The following is a 17,073-nucleotide window of genomic DNA, read 5'->3' on the forward strand; positions in this document are numbered from 1 at the left end:
ATTACACTTTGTATGATGGATTATGCAGAAAAAGTAGAATTGGGCTGAAAGATCTATCGCTTCATCACCTATTCAGGTTGTAAATCATGTTTTTAAAAAGTCAGTTCAAGTAATGGGATTACTTTTGAGGGGAAATAATCAGTAATTAGTTACTGATTACTGTCAATTTGGTCATGACAATTTGCATATTAATAATCAAGGAACTGACCTCCCAGTCCATTGTTCCTTCAGTGGGCTGGTTTCAGTCATTATTCAAATGTACTGTTTATAAGACTGGGGAAACCTGCAGTCAGCTGAGACTGAACAAGTCACTGTGACGAAACGTTTCTCCCACTGACAATGCTACGTCCAGAACATAATCAACCTTTTGAGACTGTCAATTTGATCCAAATATTTAGACCAAATTGAACTTTCTACACAAATGACAAAAATAATTATTGGCCAAATTAAAGTCAAATTTGAAGTGTGATTGCAACAAATAATTCTTTTGTTGAATTTATCATATGTAGACCATACAGGTTCTTTTAGTATCAAGGACTGTTGTTTCTGAATTAAGACTGACAAAAAGTTTATGAGAACTGCCTTAAATCAGTCAGCAAAAAATGTAGCCAGACAAATGTGCTTTTATTTGATTTCTGTTTTAGAGGAATTTTTGTAAAACAAAATGAAACAGTTTTATTTGTTTCATGTGTAATAAATGAACGTGTTTGACATTTCTAAATTAGTCCTGTTTTTATTATATTACAAGAATATTGTTTTTAGTAATGCGATAATAATGCAATTTCATGTGGGATTATTCTGATCTTTACTGGAATTCACATCTGTGACATCAAGCAGTAAAATTTATAATGACAAAAATGTATGAATAACAGCAAATTCATTATATAGTGAAGCACATTTAAACTGATCTATGTTTGATGATATTCATTTGTTGCGGGATTTGCCGGCGTTTTTGTGGCTGGGTGTCCTGTGAGGACTGTAGGTGATGTGTGTGTGAGCATGCGCGTGAGGAGACGCTGTGAGCGCAAAAAATGTCGCGGGTAGAGGCGGTGACGGGGGCAGCGTTCTAACGGGCTACAGCCTATGCAGTGTGTATTTGAATGTGCAGTACCGTTATTAAAGCCTCATCCCTTCAGTATCTCAGGTGTCTTGGCTAATTTCAGCCTGCCTCACTACTCCACAAAAGTGGGGGGATTTAACCCCAAAGTAGGACAAAACTTCGGCCCTGGAGGAAGTATCTCCCCTTGCATCTCCCAGGGGACCGACGGTGAGAAATGGTTAGTAATTTAGTCTTTAGATAGTGAGTCAGGCTTTACTTTCTCAAACTATATGTATAACTGTATGCTTCAGGAAAAACTGAACAGGATGGAGGTGGACCCCTGCCTGGTGGCTTGGATCTCCGACTACCTCACCGACAGACCACAGTACGTCAGGCTGAAGGACATCACGTCTGACACTGTGGTCAGCAGCACAGGAGCACCACAGGGAACTGTGCTGTCCCCTCTTCTCTTCACCCTGTACACCTCTGACTTCTGCTACAACTCTGAATTATGCCATATTCAGAAGTTTGCAGATGACACAGCCATCATGGGGTGTATCTGGGATGATCAGGAAGAGGAGTACAGAAGTCTGGTGAGGAACTTTGTCGCATGGAGTCACACAAACCACCTGCAACTCAACACCTCAAAGACTAAGGAACTGGTTGTGGACTTCGGGAGGTCCAGAGAAGGTCCACTGCCGGTTCAGATAGAGGGGGAGGAGGTGGAGGTGGTCAACAAGTACAAGTACCTCGGGCTGTGGGTGGACAATAAACTGGACTGGTCATGCAACACAGAGCACCTGTATAAAAAAGCCCAAAGCCGACTGTACTTCCTCAGGAGGCTGAGGTCTTTTAACATCTGCAGGAAGCTCCTGAGGATGTTTTACCAGTCGGTGGTTGCTGGAGTACTTTTCTATGCTGTGGTGTGCTGGGGGAGCAGCACAGCAAAGAAGGACTCATCCAGGCTGGAGAAACTGATCAGGAAGGCTAGCTCTGTGGTCGGCATGAAGCTGGACACTCTGGTGACAGTGGCAGAGAAAAGGACATTAAAGAAACTGATGGACATTATGGACAATGCCAGGCATCCTCTGCACACGGCCATTAACAACCAGAAGAGTCTGTTCAGTGACAGGTTGCTTCTCCCCAAGACAAGAACTAACAGACTTAAAAACTCCTTTGTCCCACACGCCATCAGACTGTTTAACTCCTCTCTGGAGGGGAGAGGGAGGGGAGACAGGAGGACAAAGGAGGGGGGAACAACTAAGCTGTAGTGCCTCTTCACCTCACTGTGCAATACCTTTGTCAATACTTTTGTAAATAGTCAACAGTGCAATAGACTCAATACTTGAAATGTGCAATTCACTTGTATTTTTATTTTTTATTCCTATTTATTCTATTTATCCCCTTTGTATATTTTATTTATATTTGTCTCTGTATTTATATATGTGTGTGTGTGTGTGTGTGTGTGTGTGTGATATAAAATTCTGTAACTGTAACTTCGGTCGTTGCTGTGCTTTTTTTGGAAGTCGAATTTCCCAGAGGAACCCACCCGAGGGATTAATAAAGTTCTATCTTATCTTATCTTATCTTACTACAAGACAGAAAGAAAAATAACTTAAACTTTACTATGAGATGCAATCAACACATATACAGTTATATGAGGTAGAAATGATTGTTTTCTAATTAAGAGACATTATATTCTGAAACTACTATAATAGTTTTTTTTAGCCAATACCAAAAATGGCTTCAGATACTGAAACGTCTCTTTTTAATTTCAAACTATTTTAAAAAGTTTGAGATTTAAATTTTGATTAAACAAAACAGTAACGATGTTGCTTTGAGCTCTGGATAACTGTAACTTGCATTTGCTGCTATTTTATGATTTTTGTTTTTCTCAAACACTCATTTTATTAGTTTTAAACTCATATGAAACAGCTAAAAGGTAGTTCTATATTAAACTACTGCAAATGCTTCATGCTTTATGAGTAACACTGATCTAATCTTAGTATTTCTAATGCTGTAACACTCACCCAGAACATTTTCATAATACAGCAAAAAAACACAGAGTCATCACAGATTTACAGACCAGCTTGTTGCAATGCTTAAGTCTTTTAATGTTGTATAAGACAAGCTGACAAAATAAAGTTCAGTGAAAACTCCATAGATCAAATATCTATTTTATAATCATAAAATGTCACATGCTGAGTTGTGCTTATCTTTGAAAAGAAACTCACTCTCATCGTTCTCTTTTGCTCGCCTTCTGTTTCCTAAATTCAGAGTCACAGTGGAACCTATCCTGTTCCTCAGTCCTCTTGAGCGGCCTGCTCACGTCTTTGTTTTCTCTCTGTGTCTCTTCTTTCTCTATGCTTGTCTTGCTTATCTGTCTGTCTGTGGGTGGAACTCATCGTGGGTTCCCGCCTCTGTCAGAGCATGTCTGCACCAATCAACCGCCTGTTCCAGATGAGCTCATCAGGAGGCCACTACTTCATGTGGTGACTGAGGTTCATTATTTGCTGGATTGTTGAATTATGCTATTAGTAAAGTCCTGGATCTGGACACTAGTGTGTTTCCCTTGCCCACCCCCCCATAACTGCGCATACAGACCTTCCCTGGATCTTCCCTGCCCTCAAGTGTTTGGAGAGACTACATTAGTGGATATCACTCTGGTGCATTTATTTACAGTGAAAACACTAAACATGAACACACTGAATCCCACCTCCTGCTCCACCCAGGGTTCCTGACAGTGTTTAAAATACAGCAGCTTTTGAAATCCTCAGCCCAACAATCATGCCACTTTCAAAGTATCTTAAATCACCTTATTTCTCCGTTCAGTTTGAACTTCAGCAGGTCGTCTTGATCATGTCCGCGTGCCTCAATGCATTCATTTGCAGTCATTAGATTTGTGCTAAGGACGAAGTACATGGGTGTACCAAATGAAATGCTCAGTGAGTGTACATATTAAGCATGTGTAAACTCTACACCTTCAGTTCACAAATTTATAAAGCTTCGTATATAGGCCTGCTTTGTTTCATCCGGTAACCCCATTAGTGACCTTGGAGTCAACAGGTTCATTCTTGTAATGAGTGAATAAGCTCAGCAAAAATGCTAACAATGTAGGCGTTCAGTTATCAGTTGCCAGTTGGTACTGCTATGCTTTTTACCAAGAAGTAACAAAGACGTGACACTGTGGAATGTCCATGATTGAAAGTTCTGATTGTACAGATGATTATTAAATACTGGAAACTGAACTGATGTTATATTGTCTATGTGGTTCACGGTAAAGAAAAGGAAAAGAAAAACACTTCTGAGTATCAAAGCACATCCATCCATGTAAGGTAGTCCAAAAACAATTCCAAGGTATTTGTTTGTGAATATTTCTTGGTATTGACTGATTCTTATATTTATTTGTTGCGAATATCTACCTGAATACACAATTCCAAAGTTTAGAAAGTACTGAGTCGTGTGTTATCTAGCTACTGACAACCTACATGGGTTAATGCTATATGTGCCCATCAATCCATGTAAAGTATCAGAAGGCTAATCATTTTATGATAATTAATTTTAAATGAAATGAATTGAAACAGTCTTTCTGAAAAAATAATTAAAAGAGAGAATTAAACGGGACGGTAGTTTCAGTGACTTGGCTGACACTGCTAAGTCTTTCTTTGTGGTTCTCACACAGAAGACTCAGTCAATTGTTTGCTGTACTTGTCAATTTAAAATAGAGAGTATTTTACATATTAGTGTAGGAACTTTACCTTAAAGTGTAAAGCACCTTGAGAAAGCTGTTCTTGTGATTTGGTACTGTATAAATATAATGGAATGTTTAACCTTTGCCTCAGCATGTTTAGTTCTGAAAAAGCGATTTGTACCTCCTCCCGGGAACAATGTAGGGCTCCTCCTCTTTTAAGGAAAATGTACAAACCATTATGCTACGAAGACACATTTTCTTTGCTTTTTGAATTTAAACTTGTTTGTTTTGTTTTTCTGGGAATTGGTTATGAAGGTTAAAACTACTGTTTCGCAACATCTTATTTGGGTGCACACTGTCAGAGTGTACTTATCTTTCTCTCGGTGTAATTGTTTCTCGGCAGAAAGGAATGACAAGCTTGTGAAATGTTACTGATTCAGATGCAGGAACTGGAAACAAACAAATGATTACTAGAATCAAAAAGCACATGCAGAGCAGTTGAAAGGCATCCACAGTTGGCTCCTCTACAGCAATAACTCCTACAGAGAGACGGATGAGAGAATAAGAAGATCTAATTTTATTCTTATTCCAGCACAGAGTCTTGACCAGCCAGAGCTGTGCACAGTGAAGTTGTTGTTAATGTCAAAATATTACAAATATTACATAAAAACAGTGATATGATGAACTGCATAGAGGTTTCTCTGAAGTTTGCATTAATTTCATAATTCAATGGAAAAGTAAATGACAGCCTCCCTCACTAGGAGTTTTATAAGTTTTCTCAAAAAAATGTAACTGGTGCCTTAGTTGCTTCATCCGACATTCTCACCATAATAGTCACACACCAAAAATAGTGGACAACTGGCCTTAGTCTCCTTTTATTTTGAACATATTTTATGCTTTTGTTATCTGGTTTGACTAGTTTCTCATTTAGTTGTGTATTTTTTTTTAAATTGCTGTACTAATCTCAGGTGACCTTGAGGTTTTGAAAGGCACCTATATATAAAAATGTGTTATCATCATCATCATGTTGTTGTTGTTGGTGGTGGTGGTAGTAGTAGCATTAAGCTAATGTGACATGGTTAGAAGTTACTTGCCTTAAAAACCTCAACAACAAAATATTCTTAATGGAGAGGATGATTAAACAGCCTGCTGTAGTGTAGTGTCTTAGCACAACCAAATGATATGAAAATGTACTGGTCATGTGCAACACTTAAAAATTATGCTGAAGTTTATAGATCTTAATCCATTTTAAAAGAGTTATACAAAACATAATCACACCTCTGGTAAAGGATCACCATTTTGACACCCTCAAGGAGATCCAGCAGCCACTGCAAGATGATTTCTGTGGAGTGATCTTAAAATAGCAAGCATGCTGAGAACAGCTCAGATGTGCACCAGATGAGGACCTTACATCTGATAAAGGCCAGATTTAATGCTCAGAGCGGTTCTATCACACACAATGGCAAAAAACAAAGAACACACCCTATATCACAAAATCTCAAAATAATCCTATATCACAAATTTGCTTTACTTATAATCAGTAATTCATAATACTTATGATATGTGATACAGTCTCACAGGCTGATCTATTTGCAGCTATTTTCATTGATGCTTAATAAAAGGAGTGTTACTATAAACATATGCAGTGATAAGATCTGATGTCCTCTGACCTAGTTTTTCTTTTTTCACTATCTTAACCAGTCCTGCCACATTTACAGAGAACTATGAGAGGGCGTGGCTGTACTTTCTTGAACACACTACTTATGCACGTACACACACCGAGACACCTCATAATTGAGAGTGTGAGCGGCCAAGGTGGGACATCTCTGGATTTCTGTGCTGTCCACCTTACCTGCATTAAGGTATCACATTTTCCTTTTGTTATTATTTTGTGTATTTCTTGTAATACGAGGCTGTGCTTGTTGTTTTTCTGGCATATGTTGATTAGTGAGATTTAGGAGTAAAATGTAATAGTTTGGGTCACTCATCAAACAGCATGTAATGAATCTTGGAGCCATAATGGATTTGGATTTTAAATTTAGTAAACAAATCAGTTCTGAGTTGCAAAAAAAGCTTTTTCCAATTAAGGCAAAGCTTAAGCCAATTTTGTCAGGGCATGACTTTGAGAAAATAATACATGCCTTATCTCAACTCGGCTTGACTATTGCAATGCACTTTATGCTGGAGTCAGCCAAGCATCCCTCTCACATCTTCAGCTTGTACAAAATGCTGCTGCCAATCTCTTAACTGGCACACAGGCATGGAAATATCTCACCTTTCATTCCCTCCTTTAACTGGCTTCCTGTTTATCATAGAATTAATTTCAAAGTCCTAATGTTGACTTATAAATGCTTAAATGGTCTTGCTTCTCCATACTATTCTGATGTACTTCCCTCGCAGGCCCACAGATCAGCTTCCTTTGGTTGTCCCAAAAACTAGGCTGAAGCTTAGAGGAGAAGAAGCTTTTTCAATTGTGGTTCCCAAACTTTGGAATGCATTGCCTGTAAATGATAGGCAGTTTTTAAGTCTCTTTTGGACACACTTCTTTTTTGGACCGGTGTGAGTTGATGTTGATGTGTCTTTGTTTTATTTTATGTACGTGTTTGAATGTGAGTGGTCTTATCGTTTGTTTTTTGTCTTGTTTTTGTTTTTCTGTACAGCACTTTGGGCAAACTTTCTGTTTTTAAATGTAGTTTATAAATAAATTTGATTTGGATTTGGATCATATAAACCACAGAAAAGTTGAAGAATTCTTAGATCTCCAAACCCCAACCATCCCATCTCCAAGGATAATTTTCAAGCAGTGAGATAACATTTTGCAATGGTTTTGCAGCTACCAGAACACCAAACGTGCTCCACATATTTGTGGGCACTTTAGTGGTTTATTCTGTGGATTTTAGAATTTTAGCTGAGTCATATTATGGCTGTAATGTTGTTTACTTCAGCTACTTTGTGCTTTGTGGGTATGACCTTCTTAATGGAAGTTAAAGATTGAGCATAATCATGATAATTGTGCTTTGTAATCATCTCTTGGCTGCAAACCAAAATGATGAACACACTGTTTTTTAATTTTGGATATAATTCCTCTTTTGTTCCCTCTTCCATAAGAACCCCTGACAAATGTTTTAATGCCAAAATTAGGAAAGTTGGCAAAGTAAGTTATATGTTTATCTAGGAAACGTGCTAAGAGGATTTTTTTTAAGCTTTTGATTTTTGTCCTAAATGGAGCCTGTGATCTGCATCTTTCCTTGCTCATATAACAATTTCTAGTAGTAAATCATTATCTCAATGCTCATGAATTGAGCACGATTCAACTCATGGTTGATGACTCAAGCAAAGAAATCGAATATTTGACAATGGTACTAGTTTCTTTTGACAAATAACTAGCTCTCTTTAACCTGCAGGATTTCACACTTGTGCATGTATTTCCCTCCCTCACAAAACAAATACCTGACCTGCATGTAGTAGCTGTGGGACAGACAGATGAACCATCCTGGGATTTAACTGCAGAACAATAACAATACTGTCCAGCCCCATAAAACTCTAAAACAGGATAGGCTAGCATGAGAAGTTTACACATGAGACAGAATTATGCATGGCTTCCCATGAAAATCAACTTTCAGAAGTATTTGTGAAATGTGTTGCCCAACATGAGTCTGCTCAAATGTTACCTGTATAAAGATAAACCTGTACCTGTGGGTTCTGAACAAAATCTCGATCAACTTCATTCCTGAAATCTTCTGACCATATACTGTTCAGATTTTAGTCATCAAAGAGAGATATGTGTGAGGGAGTTCGCCTTGTAATCGGAAGGTTGCCGGTTCGAGCCCCGGCTTGGACAGTCTCGGTCGTTGTGTCCTTGGGCAAGACACTTCACCCGTTGCCTACTGGTGGTGGTCAGAGGGCCCGGTGGCGCCAGTGTCCGGCAGCCTCGCCTCTGTCAGTGCGCCCCAGGGTGGCTGTGGCTACAATGTAGCTGCCATCACCAGTGTGTGAATGGGTGGATGGCTGGATGTGTAAAGCGCTTTGGGGTCCTTAGGGACTAGTAAAGCGCTATACAAATACAGGCCATTTACCATCTTAACCCTGTTATTTTGTTGCTAGACATTTGATACACTAAATTTAAACATGACTTCTATGCATTGATTCTCATAATAAATAAATAGCTTGTTAGATAACTGCTTCATGACTCTTTGCTCCTCTCTTGGGTTTCACTTGTTTAAAAAAGTCAAACAGCACTCACATTAAAACACACCAAACACCCAAAGTACAACTAGCATCACCTAGTGATAAATTCAACCCGACACGCTGATCAGAGCATATGACACAATAAGACAATTTTGTGTTTTCAGGGACTGAGCACAGTTGCGGGACAAAAGCTACGTTACAGAAGCCTCAGTTGTTCTCTGAAGAAAGTCTTAATGAAGTTGTTATCAGTGGTTAGTGAGAAGTCCTCCCAGCAGCTACCTGAGAAGGAAGGTTATCACCTCAGATAACATGATGAGCTTGATTATGAGCAAAAGTGTTTCAAAGGTCAAGTGTGATAGTAAAAGTATCACACACACAATTACATATTCAATCAGAAAGTGACACATGTAGAAAAAAACTTGACAGCTGGATATTTAGAAGGCTTTAGTTTAACATGCTTTGAGTGAAGAGAGGAATTAAAGCTTAAAGCTGGGGAATAACAAATACTTGAGCCAGTAGGGGGCAGTATACTCCGTCAGAATTGATGTTTTGCTGTTTACGCACATGACAATCTGTGAAGGTTTTATTTCACTACACTGTAAGCAATACCTCGGTTAAATTGGATTAAAGGATCGGGAGCTACATTTGATCAGCTTTTATGATTTTACTATAATCCAGCAGTTTTTTATTCCAAAGTTGAAATACAAGTGACAGCTGGGAGTGACAGATCTGTTCCTCTGACATGCCTTGACGTGGTTTGTCAGAGTACAAGTGCCAAAGGACACCTTTTGTGTAAAAGACAAGTGAAACCTTTGACGAAGTGCATCAAGTTTATTTGTGTGAACAGCCAGATGAAATACCATGTAAGGTGCACCATTATCCCATCCTTTATTATTTATGCCACCAATACGATTGAGAGCATACAGCAGTAAATTTGCCAAATCATCACACTGGAGAAGCTGTAACCTTCTCCAGTGACTGCTTAGTCACTGAAATAAACCAAACCAACATAAACCAAATTAGTTATGTGGTTTATGTTGGTTAAAATCACAAATGTTATCATCCATATGTTGAAACTCTCCTAAAGATTGTTTGCATCTCTCTTTTGCTTCCAGAAAGATGTCTCTATATGACAGTTTTTTATGTGAAGAACAGTTCCAGTGCTCCATATGCCTTGATGTATTCACCAACCCTGCATCCACACCATGTGGACATAGCTTCTGCATGCAATGCATCACCAAATACTGGAATGGAGCTAAGGTCTTATTTTTTTGATTTCCTTCATTTTCAGCTTTTTCATTCCCTTACTTTCTGTTGACGTTCAGAGAAGTTATTTAACATATTTTCGTCATTCCTGCTGATGTCCTTTCTGTTTCTATTGTTTCCATCTTTACTTATATCTTATTTCCATCTTTCCTTCCAGGTTTTCAAGTGTCCTCTGTGTAAAAAGAGCTTTGAAAAGCGACCAGACCTCCAGATTAACAGAACACTACGAGAGATCACTGACCAGTATAAATCTATGAAAAATGGAGTAGTAAAGAATAAGAGTGGAAGAAAGGGAACTGGAGGGCATGGAAGCCCGTCAAGCCATTTATTTGATGAACTGAAGAAAAAGCTGTGTCACCCTGTGCGAAAGACTCACCAGACCTTTTCTCGGAGTAAGAAAACTTCTGTGTTTCCGTCTGTAATAATTTATAGAGTACTTTTCAAAGCTCAAGTACAATCTGGAGGAGTTCTCAGATTTCAGAGTAGGCAATTCAGAGTACTTGGTAAATGACTGTCCTGTCATAATTATGTTGCACAACAGCAAACTTATACAAGACTACTGACAGAGGTTTCTTCCTGTTACAAGGGAGTTTTTCCTTCCCACTGTTGCCAAACAGTAACTAGCTTACAATATAAAGCACCTTGAGGCGACTGTTGTTCCGAATTGGCTCTGTATGAATAAATCTGAATTGAATTGAATTACATTTAATTAAATTGAATGTGTACTTTCACGTTTTGTGGATTACGAAAGATGAATGCTGAATAATTATTCCACCCAGAAAAAAACAGCAGTTCAAAGAAATCATGATTAGCAGAATGTTAACATGTGATTCATGCCCATGATGAGTGTATGTAAACCTCTGACCACAACTGTACTTGAACAAAGATCTAGGGTCAATGAATGGCTCTACAAAATGTCAGCATTGTGTATCCAAATAGATATTTGACTTTTCACTAAAGCGACTGACTAACCTGAAAATCCCTGATATTTTTTTCATCTTCAGGCTTGGAAAGTGACTCAATCTCAACGTCCTTTCCTCCAGTCAAGGACTCACGAGCATCCTCAGTGCCAAACCACAGTTTCAGTGATGCATTGAATGAAACCTATGTGGCAGGTCCTCTGGTTTCCCACCGACCACATACCCGGAGGAGGAGGTACACGCTGAGTGGGACTGAGATGAGCCACAATGTCCCTCTTTGTGAGATCCACAACAGGCCAATATTGGTAAAACGTTCACCTTCTGCACCTGTTGAATGAAGTCCTTAAAGAAGACCAAATAAAAATCATATGCAATGGGCTTCAGATTTTCTGTAGGAGTGACCAGGTGTGCATTTGTCCTGAATGCGAGATGGAGGATCATCCAGACCATGACACAGTGACCGTTGAAACCGAATGGATGGAAACCAAGGTTTGAAAATTAAAACAGAAAAAGATAGATACAAAGGACAGATGGATTAGGTTAGGGAAGTTTCCATGTTAAAAAAAAACAGAATAATGTTTTTTATTGGAGTAACAAAGAATTGCTAAAAAGCAGGTGATAACTGACATGTGATAGTATGAAGTTCTGGCATGAACGAACTAGACCATTTTTTAAAAAAATCTGTTAAAAATGATTTAACATCTGAGCCTAAATTCTTAGACAGTGGAGCAGTTTGATAACAGAAAATGAGTCAAATACATAGAATCTATGTTCCTCGACAGCAGGGGTGGGCAACTCCAGGCCTCAGTGTCCTGCAGGTTTTAGATCTGTCCTTGATCCAACACATCTAATTTAATTGGTTAAATTACCTCCTCAACATGTCTTGAAGTTCTCTAGAGGCCTGGTAATGAACTAATCATTTGATTCATGTGTGTTGACCCAGGGTGAGATCTAAAACCTGCAGGACACCGGCCCTCGAGGCCTGGAGTTGCTTACCCTTGCTCTACACTGTTTCTATTCAATATATCATTTTTAAACATTTGGTTTCAGGTCATCCTGCATATAATATGAAGTTATGTAGTGATTATTTGTTTCCAGAAGGAGGTATTTTGTAAGATATGCTCATTGACTACTGTCTGACATACATTATCACAAACAGATCCACCCTTGTTCCCCACGTCTGTTTCAGAACACCAATAGGCTGAAGGTCAAGTGAAGTCAGTACTGTGTAACATGAATGTTTGTGTATTTTAGACACTGCTGACTGTGTCAGAGCGGACAATCCAGGACATGATTATCGAGAGAATCAACAAGATCGAAGAGATAAATATGTCAGTGACAGAGCTGGAGGTAAAACACAAACACATTCTTGTGTAAGACCACAGGTGCATGGTAAAACCTGTAAATCCTCATATCACTTCAAGGTTTTTGTTAAACCAGCAGTCCCCAACCTTTTTTGCACTGGTTTAACGTCACACAATATTTTCACGGACCGGCCTTTAAGGTGTCAAGGATCAATGCAAAAAAATAAAATTATACGACCAAGACAAAAACTGTGCTATTTAGCGAATTCAGTGTGTATTTGTGTAACTTTATTAGCAGCGTCCTCCTGAAATGCGCCAACAACATTGAGAGTAACGTCCTCCTTTCTGCCCCTTAATGCTCTCTGGTCACTATGGTAACATTTCTTTCAATATAAGACTCACAACTATAACATGGGAAAAGACCCAGGGAAACCGAGTTAATGATAAAAACCCTGAATACCATAAATTTCACAGCCTCAACTCCCACGGCCGCGGCCCGTACCAAATGACTCATGGACCAGTACTGGTCGTGGCCTGGGGATTGGGGACCGCGGTGTTAAACAATTTCTATTTCAATTTCCCTTTTTATGTTCGCACCTGATGGCTGCCCTTCCCTGACCCTGGTTCGCCCAAGAAAAAGAAAAAAAACACCAACACCAAAAAAAAAACCAAACACCACCCAAAAAACAACAAACCAAGCCAAAATAAAAAAAAAAACAACAACTCCCACCCTGGTTCTGCCAGAGGTTTCATCCTGTTAAAAGGGAGTTTTACCTTCCCACTGTTGTCAAAGTGCTTGCTCATATAATTATTGGGGTTTTTCTGTGTAATATTGTAGGTTATACCTGTTGTGTGACGGCTGTGTGCGGACAGGAATAGGACCCAAGGTGCAGACTCCAGAGACAAACTTAAACCAAAACAGCTTTAATGCTGAACTCAAACATACCATAACTGGAAAAAATCAAATAAACTAACACCGGTGGACTGACAAAACACACAGCAAAATAAACGGTAGATCGCGACACTGACAAACTGAAACACAGGGCTTAAATACATAGAGGGAGCAATCAGGGAATGGGCAACAGGAGGGAAACACAGCTGGGGCAAATCAGGCCTAACGAGACAAAGGAGAAGCAAAACCAAACACATTAACATGAGACATGGACTTTCAAAGTAAAACAGGAAACCCAAAACACAGACTGAACAAAAGACACAGACTCACATGCAAGCACTACAACAGAGGGAACAGAGACGTGGGACCAGGACAGACACAGACACTGACTGGATGTGGGGCAGACAGGGGAGACAGCAACTAAGGAACACAGACAGAAAACCAGAACACTAAAACTCTAACCAACCTCACCCAGAGAACCTAAACTAAGAATGATCCTAAAACCCATAAAGCAAAGCTAGAATATAATGAAATAACAAAATCAAAAGAACCAAAAACACAAAACACTGGGTCAACGACCCAGGGACCCTAACAATACCTTACAATATAATGCACCTTGAGGCGACTGTTGTTGTATAAATAAAATTGAATTGAATTTTTCAAACTTAAATTATGTATTTCTACATGTTGGGAGCTTATTAAACAATATCTATAGCCAATTTTACATAAAAGTGCAGGTGTATTTCCCTGATCTACAATTTATATCTGATTACCAAATCCACATATTACATTTTAAGTTAAAAATATATATATATTTTTCCAACATTATGTTTTTCTAAACAACAAAATCATTTATGAAACACTCTCAAGTTTTAATTACATTATTCAAACTTTGGTAAAGATTTTATGTTTCTAACTTTTTACCTTGCATTTTAGGATTTCTAGACATTTTGCACATGTTCTTAGATTTTTAGTTGTAGCAAAATTTAGGTTCCTTACATTTGAAATCTGAGCTGCAATTCACAGATGCTGCATATTTCCATGTGATGTGAGAATTTTTATTTACAGGGGAGATTAATATATATTTTAAACCAAAACAAATTAAACAATTATGTATCTCATGTCACTCTGTCTAACTTTCCAGCTGGCAGTGGACCGAGAGACGGCGGGCAGCGTTTCTCTATTCTCGAGTTTGGTTTGTTTCATTGAACGTTCCCAGGCAGAGCTGGTGGAGGCGATGGAGATCAGCCGGAAGGTGGCACAGCGCCATGCTGAATCCATGACAAGGCAGCTGGAACAGGAGATCGAACAACTAAAGAAGAGACAAAGCGAGCTTTCCAAGCTTGCCCAATCAGATGATCATTTATACTGTGTGAAAGTGAGAATTTAAGGATGAATGTGAAGATGCTAGTACACGCCCATGTTCCAATACTATTTGTTTTGTGCTGTTGGCAAACTGACATACTGAATCAGACTGAGGAAAGTAAAAAAGTAGAGGTGGTAAATGTTATTTATACAAATAAATAGCAGATAACCACAGAACTGACAAAATGTTCTTATACATCAAAATGCATTTGCATGTATCATTAAGGCATACTAATGCACTCATTGGTCAGACACTGGCCAGGCCCATTAAGTATATAATGAAAAATTAATATGCACGATTTGTTTATCTAGAATATAGTAAAAGATATACTATATGGGTGTATACTTGTATGGCTTTTGATTTACCTATACATATACATAACATGCATGTGACAACAATCTGTTTAAGGTCAAATTCACGTGGATTGAAATCCTATTACCTTAAGTATATTTATACTTTTACTGAAGCAAACATTAAACTACTCATATAGTTTCTAAATAAAGTAAACTTGACTTGATAAGTTAGGGTGAAAAGAGATGTAATGTACACTTCACAGATTGGAGATATCAAAAATGATTATATTCAATATTTGCCAAATGATATGTCACTGACATCAAATGAGTGACACGAAGCTTTTGTAAGCTTTTATAAGAGCACATAAGTGCCCGTTTGTTGTGTAAGGAACATTTTAGTCTATTATTAGGTGGTTGCTTGGCAACGTGACGGTGACTTAATGTCTGATAAGCTTTGATGCTCAACTCCTGATCCTGTAGGAAGAGTTGGCATTTTGGTAAATACTGACAGGAAAAAATTTCTAACATTTCTTTCCACCTGCTCCCTAGACGTTCCCAATTCTGTCCAGCCCTCCACCTACCAAAGACTGGTACAAAGTGTCGGTGAATTCTGACCTGGGGACAGAGTCCATTTACATGTCTATATTAGCTCAGGTGGAGAAGTTTGCCAAAGAGCTGAAGAATATCACAGAAAAAGGTCAGTGTAATGAAAAGCATTCAGCTGGTTTACACATATAATATACAAAGAAGACACAAAATCTGCGAGAACAGGGAATTTTTAATTAGTTCAGACTCAACATACGGAGCAAAAAAACCCAACAACTCTCAAAACACATTTAGGCGATAGATAACAGAGTCTGGCTGTTATATAAAAAAGAAACTTTAAATAAATTTCTTGGCTGATGCTTTTGTGTTTTTCTGTAGCTGCAAGTGAAATGCTAAATACTCAGCTAGTGCTGGTCTGGGTAATAAGCTGCATCCATAAACTGTACCAGTGTAATGCACAGATACCCATATGTTAATTAGTGCTAAGTAGGAGAACAATAGAATACTATAATTCTGATCACCAAAATGCAGACACAAACTTTTTATGACCCATACCACACATCGGGGTATATTCAACAGACATTGGACAAGAGAGGTGTGGAAGAGAGTGCAGGTAGGGTGAAGTGGGTGAAGACAAGTGTCAGGGGTAATTGAAGATGTTAAGATTTTTATTGGGCATGAACAGAATTAAAAATGAGTAGATTAAGTGCAATCTACAATCTAGGATCTAGACAAGCCCAGAGAGGCAAGGCTGAGATAGTTTGCACATTTGAAGAGGAGGTGGGTGGATGGTGGGTTTACTGAATAAAGGATATTGAAGATGAAGCTGATAGGGATGAGGAAGAATATCCCCTAAGAGAAGATTCATGGATGTAGTGAAGTTGGTTAGTGTGAGTATAATAGAAGAGAATGCTAGGGGTAGGGTGAGGTGGTGGCAGATGATCCGCTGTGATGACCCAAAAGGCACCAGCTAGAAGATAATCAGTCAGATAATCTTATTAAAAACACGCAAGTGAAAAAAACTCTACTTTAAGAGATCTTTCACGTAGAAAGCAGCGTGGAGATTCAGCAAATGGCTCCAAAACCTGTATTGAGCTTTTTCACAAATTTGCATGTACTATGCAATTGTTTTTTATTGGCTATTCATGGTCTTCTTGTGTACTATATGTCACTACTTCCTGTGATTCCCTGTCTCTTCATTGCACAAATGCACATTACACTGTGGCATGAGCATGCCCCAATGGGTGCCCATGCACTGTGCTTTGCATGTCTAGTCAATAAACACAATAAACCTGTTATTTGTCCAATAATTCCTCATCAACACAGAAGTTTAGGCCTAGCAGCCCTCTCAAGAGTATGCCCTCAACTCTAAGCCTTATAAGTTTTCAGATGGATGAATTATAAAATATATTCACACACCATAAAGTTCTTGGGAGAAACCATTAAACTATCAATGACTGTCTTTCTGGAGCAGGCTATAAATTGCCACTAGAGGAATTTTTTAAAGTATTTTTAAGTGTTCAAGCCAGACAGTACTACAGATACAATCATTAAGCAATGAAATACCC

The 17,073-nt window shown here is 38.6% G+C and overlaps 1 protein-coding gene across 1 annotated transcript in view; it reads left to right on the plus strand.

Moving 5' to 3' along the window:
• Positions 1 to 6,468: 6,468 nt before the first annotated feature.
• LOC102294148 (E3 ubiquitin-protein ligase TRIM39) overlaps positions 6,469 to 17,073 on the plus strand; it is a gene marked incomplete in the record, with an annotated part of 15,526 nt that continues 4,921 nt past the window's right edge. The window contains 8 exon segments of the mRNA XM_005946352.3: positions 6,469 to 6,592; positions 10,034 to 10,178; positions 10,342 to 10,576; positions 11,189 to 11,409; positions 11,489 to 11,593; positions 12,359 to 12,454; positions 14,445 to 14,678; positions 15,509 to 15,656. Coding sequence (XP_005946414.2) covers positions 10,038 to 10,178; positions 10,342 to 10,576; positions 11,189 to 11,409; positions 11,489 to 11,593; positions 12,359 to 12,454; positions 14,445 to 14,678; positions 15,509 to 15,656 — 1,180 coding nt within the window.

This window comes from Haplochromis burtoni, unplaced genomic scaffold, assembly GCF_018398535.1.
Source record: "Haplochromis burtoni strain Fernald_Lab_line unplaced genomic scaffold, NCSU_Asbu1 Contig_463, whole genome shotgun sequence".
Lineage (NCBI taxonomy): Eukaryota > Metazoa > Chordata > Actinopteri > Cichliformes > Cichlidae > Haplochromis > Haplochromis burtoni.